The sequence below is a fragment of the Lepidothrix coronata genome, unplaced genomic scaffold (assembly GCF_001604755.1).
Source record: "Lepidothrix coronata isolate B3197 unplaced genomic scaffold, Lepidothrix_coronata-1.0 Scaffold398, whole genome shotgun sequence".
Taxonomy (NCBI): Eukaryota; Metazoa; Chordata; class Aves; order Passeriformes; family Pipridae; genus Lepidothrix; species Lepidothrix coronata.
The window spans coordinates 40,914-56,547 of NW_016690578.1; the positions used below are offsets into that span (position 1 = coordinate 40,914).

At 54.1% G+C, this 15,634-nt stretch overlaps 2 protein-coding genes across 4 annotated transcripts in view; one reads left to right on the forward strand and one right to left on the reverse strand.

Annotated features, from left to right (window-relative positions):
* Positions 1 to 7,045: 7,045 nt before the first annotated feature.
* Positions 7,046 to 12,261, forward strand: LRRC14 (leucine rich repeat containing 14). Of its 3 annotated transcripts, none has more exons than XM_017839315.1 (4): positions 7,046 to 7,537; positions 8,567 to 8,872; positions 8,963 to 9,586; positions 10,472 to 12,261. In XM_017839315.1, the coding sequence occupies exons 1-4, from the start codon at positions 7,488 to 7,490 to the stop codon at positions 11,028 to 11,030; spliced, it is 1,539 nt and encodes a 512-aa protein (XP_017694804.1). In that variant the 5' UTR covers positions 7,046 to 7,487; the 3' UTR covers positions 11,031 to 12,261. The 3 variants fall into 3 exon arrangements, with proteins under 3 accessions (XP_017694804.1, XP_017694806.1, XP_017694805.1); XM_017839317.1 differs by having other exon boundaries at positions 7,533 to 7,623; XM_017839316.1 differs by lacking the exon at positions 7,046 to 7,537 and adding an exon at positions 7,583 to 7,630.
* Positions 12,262 to 13,166: 905 nt separating this feature from the next.
* The window catches only part of LOC108509740 (sushi, nidogen and EGF-like domain-containing protein 1), a 3,599-nt gene continuing 1,131 nt past the window's right edge, over positions 13,167 to 15,634 (reverse strand). Inside the window, exons 2-6 of the mRNA XM_017839307.1 lie at positions 15,395 to 15,498; positions 14,843 to 14,973; positions 14,087 to 14,374; positions 13,759 to 13,896; positions 13,167 to 13,409 (exon numbers count right to left, since the gene is read on the reverse strand). Coding sequence (XP_017694796.1) covers positions 13,167 to 13,409; positions 13,759 to 13,896; positions 14,087 to 14,374; positions 14,843 to 14,973; positions 15,395 to 15,488 — 894 coding nt within the window. The 5' untranslated portion in view covers positions 15,489 to 15,498. The remainder of the gene's footprint in view (positions 13,410 to 13,758; positions 13,897 to 14,086; positions 14,375 to 14,842; positions 14,974 to 15,394; positions 15,499 to 15,634) is intronic.

Here is a 15,634-nt window from a genome sequence, read left to right on the forward strand (position 1 = left end):
TCTTTCTCCAAGCCAAGCAGGTGGGAGTTGGTGCCAAGGAGCTGAAACCTGCAGGTCCAGCCTTGAGTGGGGGAAGCTCAGATTTGCAAAAGGCTACTTTGAGTCCCAGGGGTTTGATGAGAGAAATGCTGGGTTGAGAGGTATGGACAAAATGTGATTGATTGTCAGACATAAAAGGTCTTGATTTTCTTATCTATTCAGGTTGAATTAGGAGATGCTCAGGATCGATACCAATTGGACATTGCTGATATCAATAGATAAAGAGGAAAAAAGTAAATAGCACAAAAAATCTTTCTTCATTGCTTTTTCAATATAATATACTCACTTTGAAGACACTTCTGAAATCTATCCAATTAACCACAAAAGAATTGAAGATTTAGAAGTAAATAATACCCAGGAGCTTGTCTTGTTAGGATGTTTTGAATGTTAATGAGCCCTCTGGCCCTGAATTCCTGAACTGAAGATCTGAACTCTGAACAAGCTGCTGGAGAAGTAAAATTCATCCGGAAACCTCCAAGTTCCTGAGGATGTCAGCAAACCCCACAATGAGCAGACAAGGCCATCCCTGAGGCTGAGGAAGCAGGAACTCAGAGTCACTGGTTACAGGTGGCAGATGGACTGTGGAATGTGGCTATGAAAGCCCTTAATGGATGTGATGGTTTCAGCTGGGTATAGGTAATTTTCTTCACAGTGGCTGCTACAGGGCTGCGTTTTGGATTTGTGCTGACACACAGTTGGGAAACACAGAATCACAGAATATGCTGAGCTGGAAGACTCCCACAAGGTAACCCTAACCCTAACCTTTAGCCCTGCACAGGACCATCCCCAAGAGTCACACCATGTGCCCCAGAATGTCATCCAAAAATTCCTTGAGCTCTGTCAGCCTTGGTGCTGTGCCCACTGCCCTGGGGAGCCTGTTCAGTGCCCAGCCACCGTCTGGAGGAAGAACCATTTTCTAATACGCAGCCTAAACCTCCCCTAGCAGAACTTCAGGCCCTTCCCTCAGGTCCTTTCACTGATCTCTGCAGAGAAAAGATCAGTGCCTGCCCTTCCTCTGCCCCTCCCAAGGAAGTTGTCACTGCAATGAGGTCTCCCCTCAGTCTCCTCCATCTGAACACACCAAGTGTCTTCAGTGTCCTCACATGGCTTCCCCTCAAGACCCTTCCCCATCTTCGTTGCCCTCCTTTGGACACTCTCTAATGGCTCAATATCTTCCTTATACTGCAGTGCCCAAAACTGAGGCCACTCCAGGTCAGAGCAGAGCAGGACGATCCCCTCCCTGGCCCGGCCGGTGATGCTGGGCCCGATGCCCCCCAGGACAGGGTTGGCCCTCCTGGCTGCCAGGGCACTGCTGACTCAGGGCCAACTGGTCACCCACCAGGATCCCCAGGGCCCTTCCTGGCGCTGCTTTCTAGCATCTCATTCTCCAATCTGTCTGTATATCCAGGGTTGCCCCATCCTGGGGGCAGAATCTGGCACTTCCCCTTGTTGAACTTCCTATCAGCACTCTGATCTGTCGAGATCTCTCTACAGAGCCTCCCTGCCCTCAGTTTTGGGTCACCTGAAAACATGCTCAGTGTCACTTCCAGTCCTGTGTCCAAGTCATTGATGAAGATGTTGAAGAGCACAGGCCCCAAGATGGAGCCCTGTGGAACCCCACTAGTGACAGGTCACCAGTCTGATGTCACTCCAGTCACTGTCACCCTCTGTGCCCAACCTGTGAGCCAATTGATCACCCTCCACAGGATGTGTTTATCCAGCTGTGGGATGAACAGTTTGTCCAGAAGGATCCTGGGAGAGACAGGATCAAAAGCTTTACTGAAATCCAAAAAGATCACATCAACTGGCTTCCGTTCATCAGCCAGGTGGGTCACCTTGTCATAAAAGGAAATCAGGTTTGATAAGCAGGACTTTCCTCTCCTGAAGCCCTGCTGGCTGTGAGCAATGACTGCATTGTCTTTCAGGTGTTTTTCAACACCTCCCAGAATAATCTTCTCCATAACTTTACCAGGCACTGAAGTGAGACTGACAGGGTTGTAATTTTCAGGGTCCTCCTTCTTGCCCTTCTTGAAAATCAGGACAATTTTCACCATCTTCCAGTCAGCTGGGACCTCCCTGGATTCCCAAGACCACTCAAAAATCATCGAGAGAGGTTTTGTGATGACATCAGCAGCTCTTTGAGGACTCTCAGATGAATCCCATCAGGCCCAAGAGATTTGTAGTGATCCAGCTGGAGCAGCAGATCCTGCACAAGTTCAGGGTCAACTGGGAGTTGATCATTCTTGCTAATCATGGCCCTGCAGCTCAGGGCACTGAAACCCCCTTGGTCCGTCATCCCTATTGAAGACAGAGGCAAATAAAGTGTTAAACACATCTGCCTTCTCTGTGTCCCTATTTGAGAGGTGACCATCCCCATCCTGGAATGGGCAGATGATATTTCTATGCTGCCTATTGCCGTTAACGTATTTGAAAAAACTCTTCTATTGTCCCCCACTTTTCTGGCAGCTATCAGCTCCAGTTGAGCTTTGGCCACACAAACTTTCTCCCTACAGTGACAAGCAGCATCTCTAAATTCTTCCCATGTCACTTGACTTTGCTTCCACTGGGCACACACCTTCCTTTTTTGTCTTATCTCCAAGAGAAGATCCCTGCTCAACCAAGCCGCCTTCTGTCTCACCTGCTTGACTTCTGATGTTTGGGAATTGCTGCTCCAGTGCCTTCAGGAGATAATGTTTGAAAAGTGACCAGCACTGATGGCCCCCAGCACCCGCAAAAACATTTTCCCAGGAGACCTTACTTCCTAATTCCTTGAGCAACCTGAAGTCTGCTTTCCTCATGTCCAGAGCTGAGGTTTTGCTGGTACTTTTCCTCCTGTCAACAGAGATTTTAAACTTGATTGTTTCATGGGATGGGAAAGGAAGAAGCTGGTTTAGTTTTGGGAAGGGGAAGCAGAACAAATTGCTGCCAGATCCTGGTGTTTCCCTCAAGGCAGCTCATGGGGCATCTCCAGGCTCTCCAGCAGGCATAGCATGGTGGTGGGAGTGTAGGAGCAGGGCAGGGAAAGATAGAGGTGTGCAGAAGTCCTTTGCTTTTTCCTTTGTCACCTCCTCAAGGATAAAGTTAATACACTCAGTGCTTTCTGGGACTGTGAGAGGGCCTGTCTTGGTGTGGAACAGGGCAGCTTCTCCCTTGGCTCGGAGACAACTCTGTGCTCTGTTACACAGCTCTCTCACAAGGTCCTTTTAGTGTCCTCCTGCCCAGACTCAGCATCCACCTTCACCTGCTCCCCACTCTCCCAAAGCCTCTCACCAGCTCTTGGCTGGAAATACCAGCAGGTGTCAAAGCCTCTGCTCTCCAGGGCTGATTTCCTGCTGATTTTGTCCTTGTGCAGTCCTTGGAGCTGCACCAGTGGGAGCTTTGCTGTGGACCAAGTCTCTTACATGAGACCCCAAGGAGCAGAAAAGGGATTAATGAGTGTCTGACTGGAGGTGGGGCACAGAGTATTTCATAAAAACTTATCGATGAAGCTTCAAACTCCTTGTGGGAAATCTGGGTAAAGTAACAAGGTGGGGGTGGAGTGAAAGCCTGAGAGAAAGAGGGTTGTGGTGCTGGAGCAGTGGGAGGTGCAGGGCCCTGGGTGTGGGATCAGCAGATCTGCGGGGCTGTGGGATGGGGGAAAGGCTATGGAGCCTGAGCAGGGGAAAGTGCAGGGAAGCACCTTGTCTGCATTCCTTGGCTTTGGACCAACAGGGAGTAAATATGTTGATTGATCTGTCGTTGATCCCACACCCCTGCACCTCTCAGCATCACATTCCCCGGGACTCTCTGCAGCACCCACGGCTCCTACATCCTGCACTCACCTCGAGGCACCTGCACCCATGGGGACCTTGGCACCCTGGCACCAGCACCCTCACACCAAAGCTCCCCGGGTCCTCCCCACCGCAGCCTGAGCTGCCCCCTCAATGTGTCACCCTAAGTGGGAGGACATGGGCCAGTGCCTGCTGCCAGCTGCAGGAATCCAGGCAGGGTAAGGACCATTCACTTGGCTTTGGGCTCTTCAACGGCCCAGGGTAATGCCATGGGGATGGGAAGCAAAGCCTGGAGTGCTTGGAGCTTTAAAGGCTTAAGCATCAGCCCCTCCAGCTCCAAAACCTTCTCCCCACATCCTGATTCCAGTAATTCCCAAGGCTCTCATGGCCTCCGGGGCATCAATTGGGATTTTGCATCTCTGCGACTTGATCCCAGCTGTCATCCCAGGAGTCCTTTTGGTTCCAGCAGGAAGGGGAGCAGGAGGTTTCCTGTCTGCTTTGGGGGCAGCACTGCAGGGGCTGCTCATGTCAGTCCCCCTGTCTGCTGGGGACAGCTTTGCACTTGGGGACACCACTCTGCCCCAGCCCAGGGACACCAGCATTGCCCAGTGCCACCAGCATTGCCCAGTGCCGGGACCTTCCCAAGTGGGACCCCTCTGTGCACAGATCCTCCCCCACCCCCGGGGGGCTGTGCCAGCACCCCCAGACACCTCCAGACCCAGGAACCTGGACCAAGTAGAAAGCACAACTCTGCAAATGCTACATGTGCCCAAAGCAAATGGAAGGAGAGCTGGGGTGTGAAAAACAAAGACTATTTATTTACAGAAAAGCAGCAAAACGAATGAACTACAGAATGTATTTACATTATAAGAATCTTTATACACAAGAGTGTATAAAATCTATTTACATTATCAGGGCCTATACAACAATAATGTATGAAATATATTTACGGAAGGACAACAAAACAATAACATGTAAAACATATGTACAGAAGAGCCAATTCCGTGTCCGGCCTATCTGTCAGCCCTGGAAGCAAAGCAAGGGCACAATCATTCCAGTCAGGCCCTGTTCCATTTGCCACCAGCCTGGGACACTCTGGGCAGAGCAGGACTCTGCTGCCAGGACTGAGACCAGCTGGGGATGGGAGTTGGATTTGGCAGGATGTTGGCCTGAACATACTGTGCCCTGCACATCTGGTGAATTTTTGCCTAACTTCAGAGTCTCTGACAGGAATAACCTCCTTAGGCTTGGCTGTTTTGGTCAGGAACTGCTTGTGCCGTTTGAGCTGAGCCAAAGAAGGATGCTATTTGAGGCATCCAACAACATCCATAATCTGTTGCTCAGATAACATCACAGAGTGGCTTTGTCAAGGTACAAAATTCCTCTCATAATTCCATAGAAATTATGTAAACCCTGGTCTGCAGAGCTGTTTCCCTTACATATTCTCCCTCTGCTCTTCTTTGGACAGCTGCTCAAGATCTTTTTCCTTCTTAAAGACCTTCAATACCTTCAATAGTACCTTATCCCCAAGGTGTCAGTGCCATGTCTGATGGGCTCGGCCTTGGCCATGGAGGGGATGTCACTGTGAGACACGAACACACCAAAACATCCTCAAAGAGGCCATATTTCATCAAAAGGTGATGAAATATGAACATCCTCAAGGACAAATTCAGGAACTAATGAATGCCACAGACATTGTGTTTAGGCTTTTCCCCTTGGAGCACGTGGGAAGTGGTACTATGGCAATTCTGAGCTTTTGAGGGTCCTGGGTGTCTCCAGTTGGAGGCAGGAGAAGACTCCCCGGGCCCTGCTTCCAGGGCACTCTTTCCTCCTGCAGACATTGGACAGATGTTTGCTGCTCAAGCACGTGGTGTTTTATCATTTCAGTCACCAATAAAGTTCCACAGGACATCAGGGATGGATTGTAGGTACAGACAGTAGAGAAATTTTACATGACGTGTCACAGACCATCTTGACCAAGGTGGACAGGCCAGCTGTACTTAACCTGGTGTATTGGGTTGCTATGGCCAGGTTCTGGGGGGAAAGGGGACTGCAGGGGGGGCTCCTAGTATAAGGTGCTGGGCTGTCAGTCCAGGCTGTGCCAGCTCAGCAGCTTTGGAGAAGTTCTCAGTGGTGTCATTTGTTCCTTTCTCCAGGGATTTTCCCAGCTCTGCCACATCTTCCCCTCCCTTTCAGGATGTTTCCCTTTGGTATTGATGAGTCAGGCTGGTTTCAGCTTTGTTCAACCCCAAAAGCAGTGTAACCCCCCTTCTTCATTTCCCACTGGGGGCTTTGCAAACAGGGCCTTGTTGGAATTCATTCACCCCATTCCAGGCAGAGCATCCTACTACAGGATCCCCATGGGATGCCCCTGTCAGCTGTCCCACTCCTTTTCCTCCCTCTCCCACCCCTTTCCCATCATCCCCACAAACCCCAGCTTGTTTTGGGGTGTCCCCCCTCCCCCACCCTGCTCGGTTTCACGGTTTCAGCCCCTTCCCGCTCAGTCTGGGAGTTCAAACCCCCCCCTTCTTCCCCGTCCCGCACCTGTGAGAAATTTCTCATTATTTAATTTAGAAAGATTCAATTAACTGTAAAACAAAGGAACTTTAACAGCAAGGAAAGGTTTATTCAGCACGTGCTGGGTCTCATCTAACACCGAGCTCCCGGGGAGAAAAAGACCCCTTGGCTTTAAATTTTATACATTTTATAGTTTCACAAAATCCCACCCTTTTTTAGATAAGTTTAATATATTCATTTTTGCCTAAAAAGGTTTCTTTTCTCCGAAAAGGGACTTTTCTTTCCTTCTGATTGGCTGCGAGGCATCCTCTGTCAAAAATGATGGATCTTCCTTTGTTCTTAGCCCAAAGAGAGGAAAGAAACCCCTGTGTAAAAAATTTTCCACATGGGCCCGAAAGATTTTAATTTTGAGGAATTTTAATTTAAAGGAACTTTATATTTCCTTTATCCCGTCTGCAAAAAAAAAAAAACCTAGTACCTTATCCAATTTGGAACTGGATACCTTACAACTTCACAATGCGCCTATAATTTGGTTTTATAATAACACTGTATTTTATTTCTCATACACCCATTGTCCCCCAATCTTCAGCGTCCCCGCACTGAGCTGGGGGGACCCACTCCCCTTTTACCCCCCCCCTTCTTCTCTTTTCTCATGGTCCCCCCCCCCTCCCCCGCCCACCATCTTCAGCACCTTCTCCGCCTGATTTCGGGGGTCCCAGTCCCCTTCCCCACTCTGGGGGGTACCGCCCCTCTTTCCCCCCTTTTGGGGCTATGTCGTTGGGGGGCCTCTGTGGAATGGTACAGGGAAGGGATTTGGGGGGCATTTTTATGGGTTTTTTTGGGTCCACCGCAGGCCCCTCAAATGATCCCAGGGACACCCACCCCCAGCCTCCCTAAAGCAGCAGCGCCTTCACCTCCCGCTGCCGCTCCATGGCAGCGGGTTCATAATCCAGAGGGATCCGGGAGGAGTTTGGGAGGTCCTGGGGGTCTCGAGGGGCTCCGAGAGGCCCCCGGTCCTAGCTCAGAGCGAACCTCGCGTCGCGCTTCAGCCAATGGGAAGGGAGGGATTGGTGATGGACAGCAAAACAAGCCAATGGAAGGGCGTCTGTCGCAAAAGGGCCGCCCACACCGCTCTCCTACAGATGGGAAGTGAGAAGAACGATGACAGACAGCAATAGGAGCCAGTTGAAAGGCGAAGACCCGCCCCCGGGGTGGGTCTCGCTCTCTGAGTGGTGGTGGCAGCGCGCAGACCCGGAAGTGGGGCCGCCGTACGGGCTGGAGCTGCCGGGGCCTGCGGGTGGGCGGTGTGTGGGGGGCGCCAATGGGGGGGAGGGGCAGGGGCTGCCTTGGGGGGTGGGTCTCTGGAGTACTTCAGAGGGGCTGGGAGGGCTCCCTGGGCTTGTTTAGTGTGTCCCTGGGGCTTCCCTGGGGTATCGGGGCTGGAAAGGTCCCTAGGCTGTTTTCGTTGGGCTAGAAGAATCTCTGGGGTGGTTGGGGGCCCCTGGAGTGGGTGGTTTTAGGATGCTGGGGAGTCCCTGAGCTTTCTTTAGGGGTGCTGGGGGAGTCACTGGGTGGGTCTGGGGGGTGCTGGGGAGGCGTCTCAGGGCTGGTTTGGGGATGCTGGGGGGTTCTCCGGGGGCTCCCTGGGATGGGAGGATCCGTGCGGGTGTTTGGGGGAGACTCGGGGGGTCCCTGGGGGATGTTGAGGGGTCTCTGGGGAGTCCCTGGTGTGGTTTGGGGGGTCCGTGGGGTGGGGGGACTTGGGAGGGGCCCTGGGTTGATTTAGGGGGGCTGAGGGGATGCCTCAGCTGGTTTGGGGGGCTGAGGGGGCGTCCCTGGATTGGTTTTGGGGCCCATGGGGAGGTCCTGGAGTGGGAGGGCTTTTTTGGGGGTGCTGAGGGAGGGGTCCTTGGCATGGTTTGGGGGGTCCCTGGGGTGGAGGGGCTGGTTTAGGGGTGCTGGAGAGGAGGAGTCCCTGGACTGGTTGGGGTGGACTGGGGGGATTACTTGGGGTGGTTTGGGGATTTTTGGCAGCTTTGGGATGCCCCTTTTTGGAGGGGGCTGCCTTGGGGGTCTCACCCCAACATCCCCTTTGCCTCCCCCTCTCCTCCCACAAGTTCCCTTTTTGCTGGGATATCCCTGGATTTGGGGCTTCCCTGGGATTCTCCCAACCCACCCCTCGCCCCGAGGCCATCCTGGGGGTCCCCCAACCTCACCTGTGCCCCCCTCAAATCCCGCAGGCCCCCTGGATTCATGGATTCCCTGCTCTTCCTCTCTGCCCGCCGGCTCGTCGCCCACCGCCCCCTTCCCACTGTCCCCGCCCAGCTCTATCCCGTCCTCTTCCAAGCTGCGTTCCTGGATGGGAGACCTCTAGTCCTGCAGGATTTGGTGGCCCAGTGGCCATTCCCAGTCCTCAACTTCCAGGGGATCGTGGGGCACCGGGAGCTGCTCCGGGATCATCCCTCCAAGCTCTGCATCCAGTCCGTCATCCTGGCCGTGGTGGACCAGCTCCGGCAGGATCTGGAGGAAGCAGGCCATGATTCCAGGTGAATCTTGGGAATTCCAGGATACACAGAACCCACTTCTGTGGTTTTTCCCTGCTTGTTTATTCCTATTTTTCCCATTTCCTGGCCCAGCCGGTGCCATCTCCGTGTGCTGGATGTGACGGGACTCCGGGATGATGCCGCTGGCCGTGCTCCGGAAGGGATGAGTGTCTGGTCTGGCACCGTGGCCCTGGCCAAGGCTTGTGTGGAGGTCTCCAAACACCAGCGGGAACTCCAGAAATGCAGATCCAGGAGCCACAAGGGCCGTTCCGGCGCCACGGCAACTCCACGATTCATCGACATCCACGCCGATCTCTTCGTCAATGGAACATCCTATGGAATCCTGTGGGATGCACTCCAGGCCGGGAACACCAGCCCACTGCGCCTCAAGTGCCGGGAGTTCCAAGCCGAGGAGCTCTGCCTGGCTGGAATTGTGAGTCTGCTGAAATCCTTGGATCCCTCTGGCGTAAGGAGGGTGGACCTTCGCTTCAACAACCTTGGACTGGGGGGTCTCTCCTTGGTTTTGCCACATCTCTCCCGATTCCTGGGTCTTCGAAGCCTCCGACTTCCCTACAGCAATGTTGACGTGCGGCGGCCAACGCCGGAGTCGGTGCTGGGAATCCGGTGTCTGGCCAGGGAGCTGGGAAAGCTGCAGAGCCTCAGGGAGCTCAACCTGGGATCCTCCAGGCTCTCCGGGAATTTGAGGCACATTCTCTGGTAAGTTCCTGCTGGAGCAGATTCCCAACTGTATTCTTCCTGCACTCACTGAGGATTTGCAAAGGTTGGACTTGGTGGTATTAGATATCTTTTCCAACCTTAGTGACCCCATAATTCTGTGATTTTGTTATCCCAATACTCCATGACTCTATGCTCCCATGATTCCATTATCCTGTAATTCCATGATTTCATGACACCACGATCCCATAATTCCTTGACTCCAGGATTCTCAAAGGTTGAACTTGACCATCTTGAAGGCCTTTTCCAACCTTAATGCCTCCTTGACTCCGTGATCCCAGAATTCCCTGATTCCCTGTTTCCAGAGGACAGCAAGTGCTGCATCCTGGAGCTCCACCAGTGCCAGGTGCTCCTGGCTGGCTCCATGACTCCATAATCCCATCACCCCATGATTCCATGATTCCATAACTCTGTAATCCCATAACCCAGTAATTCCATAACTCCATGATCCAATAATTCCATAACCCCATGATTCCATGATGCAATGAATCCATGATCTCAGGGCTCCCACAATTCCATGATCCCATGACCCCACGATTCTGTGACCTTGTAACTCCATGATCCCATGACTCTATGATTCCACAATTCCAAGGCTCCCTGATCTCATGACTACGGAATCCCATAATCCCATGATTCTCAAAGGTTGGATTTGATAGTCTTGGAGCTCTTTTCCAACCTCAGTGATTTCCTAATTCCATGATTCCATGATCATGAAGGGAATCATGGGTCTTGTTTGCTGCAGTTCCCCCAGGAATTTGGGAGCCATTCCAACATTTCAAGGTTTCATGGAGGGTTTGATCTATTAGCGCATCCCTCCCAGCTCCATGATGTCACCACAGGGTCACATCTCCTTTTTCATCCTGGCAGCAAACTCGAGGCTCCATTGGAAAGCTTGGAACTGGCCTTCTGCTCCCTCCTTCCCGCTGACTTCGCCTTCCTCTCCCAAAGCTTCCATGCTCCGGCCCTGAAAAGGCTGGATCTGAGCGGCCATGATTTCTCCCAAACTCTTCTCCAACCCCTTCAGCATCTCCTGGAGGAAACCTCGGCTTCCCTGCTCCACCTGGACCTCATGGAATGCCGGCTGACAGACTCACACCTGGATGCCCTGCTGGTGTCACTCCGGCACTGCTCCTGCCTCCGCTCCCTCGGACTCTTTGGGAATTCCTTCTCCACAGCAGGGCTCAAGGATTTGTTATGGAAAACTGTGGTCCTGCCAGATCTCCGCCTGGTCGTGTATCCTATCCCTGTGGATTGCTACAAGTCAGGGCTGGATCCTGGCTGGATTTTGGAGGAGCAGCTGGACAGGGAATGTTTGGGAGCAGTGAGCGCAGAGCTGGGCCGGATGCTGGAGAGCTTTGGAAGAGCCGACATTGTCTGGACTTCCAACCCCTATGGACACGAAGCCCTGGATTACTTCTGCTTGTAGCTGGGGAAGAGCTTGGAGCCTTCAGCCTGGAGAAGTGCTGTGGCCTCAGTGCCTCCTTCCTCAAAGAATTTGTGTGTATTCCACCTCATTTCAGTGTTTTTCACCTTATCCCAGTGTTTTTCAACGTAATTTTGGCAGTTTACCGCCTCATCTCACTGTTTCTCTACCTCATCCTGGTGTTTTCTGCCTCATCCCGGTGTTTTTCCTCTAAACCCATTGTCTTTCCACCTCATCCTAGTGTTTTTCCACCTCGTTTTGGTGTTTTTCTGCTTTATCCTGCTGCTTTTCCCCATCACAGTGTTTTTTTCTGCCTTATCCCAGTGTCTTTCTCCTTCTCCTAGTGTTTTTCCACTTCATCCTAGTGCTTCTCCACCTCATTTTGGTGGTTTTCCACCTCATTGTGGTCTTTTCCCACCTCATCCTGGTGTTCTTCCACCTCATCCAAGTGGGTTTTTGCCACGGCCCGATGGAGAAAGGAATAGGGACGCAACACTGCACAGAGGGTTCTGACAAGATGGAAGGTCAGGGTGCAATGGCCACTTTATTGAGGGGGAACAAGGACTTATAATAGGGTTCGAGTGAGGGGAGGTCTGATAACCAGGGCAGAGCATGGGATGGACATCTCAGGGTATTGCAGGACTGGGGAATGAGGGAAAGTGGGAGGAACTTAGGAGGAGTTAAGCAGCGGGGACCAATGGGAGCTCACTCCGCACTGCAGCACTTATCGGCCAGTCAGTGGGGGATGAGCAGGAAAGCAGGGGAGAACAAGGTGGTAAACAACTTTTGATGGGAAAACTTGTGGACAAGTACAGACATGTTTGGGGCAATACAATCTAAGGGGATTAATACAGAGTTATATATGTAAGGGTACATAAAACATGGGACGAACTGGGAAGTAACACAAAAGTCCATAATTTATCATCTTCTCTAAGCTCCATATAAGTCTCTCCAGACTTAGAACCGTTCCCACTCACTCTGATGTTCCTCCACAGGTTTTGACCTCATTTTGGTGTTTTTCCTGTTATCCCAGTGGTTTTTTGCCTCATCCCAATGGTTTTCCACCTCATCCCAGTGTTTTCCAGTAACTTTTGTTACCACCTTGTCACCAGCCGTAGCTGGGACAGACCTGATGTCACTGGAAACCCCCCGAACTCTGCTGATTAACACTGGATATTAATTAATTAATAATTGATAAATCAGCATCACTTGGCTGGTGATGAAATTCCTGCCAAATCCCCCCTAAATCCCACTCTCCTGTATCCTGAATCCCAGCACTTCACAGTGAGGAATCAGCATGGTGAGTTCTGTTTTTTTGGGGGAGTTTCATGGAAATAAAGGGATCCCAGATGCCATGGAAACACCCATCCCAGTGCCAGGTTGGGCTTCCCTCCAATTTTAGGGATGTTGGGGGGTCCCCTGGTGCCAGGGGTCTCTGATTCCACCATATCCCGTTGCCATGGGAGTGATGGGAATAGTTGGGGGGGTCTCAAACTCCACCATATCCTGCTGCCCTGGGAGTGACTGGGATGGTTGGGGGTCAAGCCACCTGTTTTTCAGGAATACCAGCCCAGGGACCCCCCAAGCACCCCTGAACCAACCAGAGACCCTTCCAGCCCCCCCAAAGCAGCCCAGGGACCCCTCCAGTCCCCCTAAACAAGCCCAAGAACCCCTCTAGCCCCCCATCCCAGGGAGCCCCAGCCCTCCTAAACCAGCCCAGGGAATCCCTGCCGAGGACCCCCCAGAGACCCCCTAAACCAGCCCAGAGACCCCCTCAAACCCCCCCAAAACCAGCTCCCCATCCTAAAGGACTCTGCCAGCCCCTTCTAAAACCAGCTCAGGGAACCCCCCAAACCACCCTCAGATCGCCTGTGTCTGTCACACCCGTGTGGGATCCAGGTTTGTGTCTGTCACACCCGTGTACCACCCAGGTGTTGTCATCCCCCCTCTCCTACCCGGTCTGTTCCCTTCACAGGCCCCCACAGGTGTGCACACACACCTGCACACAGGTATTGCTCAACAGGTGTTTATTGGTGTTCCTATCACCACGTGGCCTCCGGGGGGCGCTGAGGGGAGGGGTCTCAGGTGCCCCGGGTGTGCGGGCACAGCCCCCTCCCCAGAGCCCCGGGTGTCACCTGCTCACAACCCGCAGTTATACACCCGCTCTGCCGTGGTCCTGCGGGACTCGGGGGGCACTGAGGGAGTCCTGGAGGTCCTTGAGGGCATCTCGAGGGGCCCCTCAGTGGCCTCGAAGTGGTCGACACGGAAGGCCCAGCGCCCCGGGACCCCCAGGTTGCTGCGGTGGCCGAGGGTCTGCACAGTGGGCGTGCGGGACCCTGGCACGTTGTAGTAGTGCACGTCGTCCCCACTGTTAAACCCGGCCTGGGGGGCATATGGGGGGACACACGGGGGGGACAGGACAGGGTGGGTGGTGAGGGGGGCAGTTCTGCCCCAGTTCCCGCAATTTTACCCAAAAGGAGATTTAGTTCATCCCAATCCACTCGTTCCACCCAAAATTCCCTTAATTCCACCTAAAATCCCCCTAATTTCACTTAAAATGCACAATTCACCCAAAATTCCCTTAATTCCACCCAAAATTCCCTTAATTCCACCTAAAATCCCTGATTTCACCTCAAATCCCCTTAATTCCCCCCCAGAACTCTTTACCCCCCCATCCCAGAACCCCCCTTGCCTAGTGTGGGGGTCCCTGGGGGTGTCCCCGTGTCCTCACCTGTGCGGGGATGCCTCCCAGTCCAGTGTGGGGGTCCCCCATGTTGGCAATGCCTGTTGTCCACTGCAAGTCCCCGTAGTTGAGCAGGACAAAGCAGGTGACACCATCGGAGGCCAGCACAGCCTGGAAAGTGTTCACCTGGGGGGGACATTGTCACTGTGTCACGCTGGCACTGCCACCCCCAGCTGTGTCCCCAGCCCTGTGTCCCCCAGAAAGTTGGGGACACCATGGCTGGGGACACTATGGTTGGTGCCACTGTGGCTGGGGACACCTCGCTTGAAGGCCAAGCCACTTGAGCCCCCTCCCCTCCTTATCCCCTGTGTCTCACCCTGTCCGAGGCGGCCCCAAAATAGGCCACACGGTCCCAGGTGGCCACGAGGGCCCAGGTGGGGCGCGGTGGGGGGTCCCCTGGGGGCACAGTGGGTGCCAGGTCCTGTGCCAGGCGCTCCAGCAGCTCAGGGTCACGGCTCTGGCGGTACCAGACGTCTCCCCCCAGCCGCGTGTCCACGTCAGCCCAGTATGGGGCCACGAAGGGGCGGTGGCCGGGCAGCGGGAAGGGCTGGGGAGTGAACTCGGGGACCCTCGTCCCGAACGACACCACCCCATTGTTGTTCACCTGGGGGCAAAGGGCACCTGTGAGACACCTGGGGGGCACCCACTAGTGACCCCCCCAGTGGTCCCAGTTATGACACTGCCAGTCACAGTGACCCCAAACCAGGTGTAACCCCAGAACATCTCAGGATGGGCCTGGGACCCCAAGTGTCACCCCCGAACCTCCCCATATGGAGCTAGGATCTTCCAGTATGGGACTGGGACCCCCCAGGATGGACCTGGGACCCCCAGTGTCACCCCAGAACCTCCCAGGATGGGCCTGGGACCCCAAAACCACCTGGGGGTCCTGCAGGTGTCCCCCATGTCCCCAAGGGTCTCCACTCACCAATGTGGCCAAGAAAGGAGGTGCCACCAACTCTGGTGGCCCCCATCCCACTTACCATCCTCCCCTCCTGGTGTCACCCCCCCAGTGCCACCCTCCACAGTGCCACCCTCCATGTCCCCCCCGTGTCCCTCTAGTCACGTGACCCACGTAGCAAGAGTGGTGGCCGCTCCCGAAGAAGGAGAAGTTTTCCCACAGAAAGATCTCGGGGCTCGTCCCGTCGTCCTCATGGGGAGTGGGCTCATCCCCCACGCCCGGCCCGAAGGGGTACAGGACCACCCCTGGGGACACACCACAGTCAGGGACCCCTGACACTGCCCAGGATGAACTGGGGCACCCCAGGATGGGCCTGGAACCCCCAGTATGGAGCTGGGACCTCCTGGTGTGAGACTCAAACCTCCCAGTGTCACCCTGGGACCTCCCATTATGGGCCTGCGACCCCCAGTTGTCACCTCAGAACCTCCCACTATAGGCCTGGGATCCCCAGTTGTCACCTTAGAACCTCCCCAGATGGAGCTGGGACCTTCCAGAATGGGACAGGGACCTCCCAAGATGGGCCTGGGACCTCATACTGTGGGACTGGAACCTCCCAATTTGGGTCAGGGACCTCCCAGTTTAGGCCTTGGACCCCCAGTGTCACCCCAGGACCTTACAGTATGGGCCTGGTACCTCCCCACTCTAGGCCTGGGACCCCAAACTCACCCAAGGGTCCCACGGGAGTCCCTGATGTCCCCAAGGGTCCCCATTGCTCTGTGAGGCCAAGGAGGAGGAGGAAGAGGACAGGGGGGACCTTCATCTGTCCAGGTCTGGGGGAACAGGGGGTCCCTCCTCAGCCATGTCCCCATGTACCCCCATGTCCCCAGTGACCCCCCATGTCCTCAGTGTCCCCCATCTGTCCCCATGTCCCCCATGTCCCAGTGTCCCCCCATGACCCCAATGACC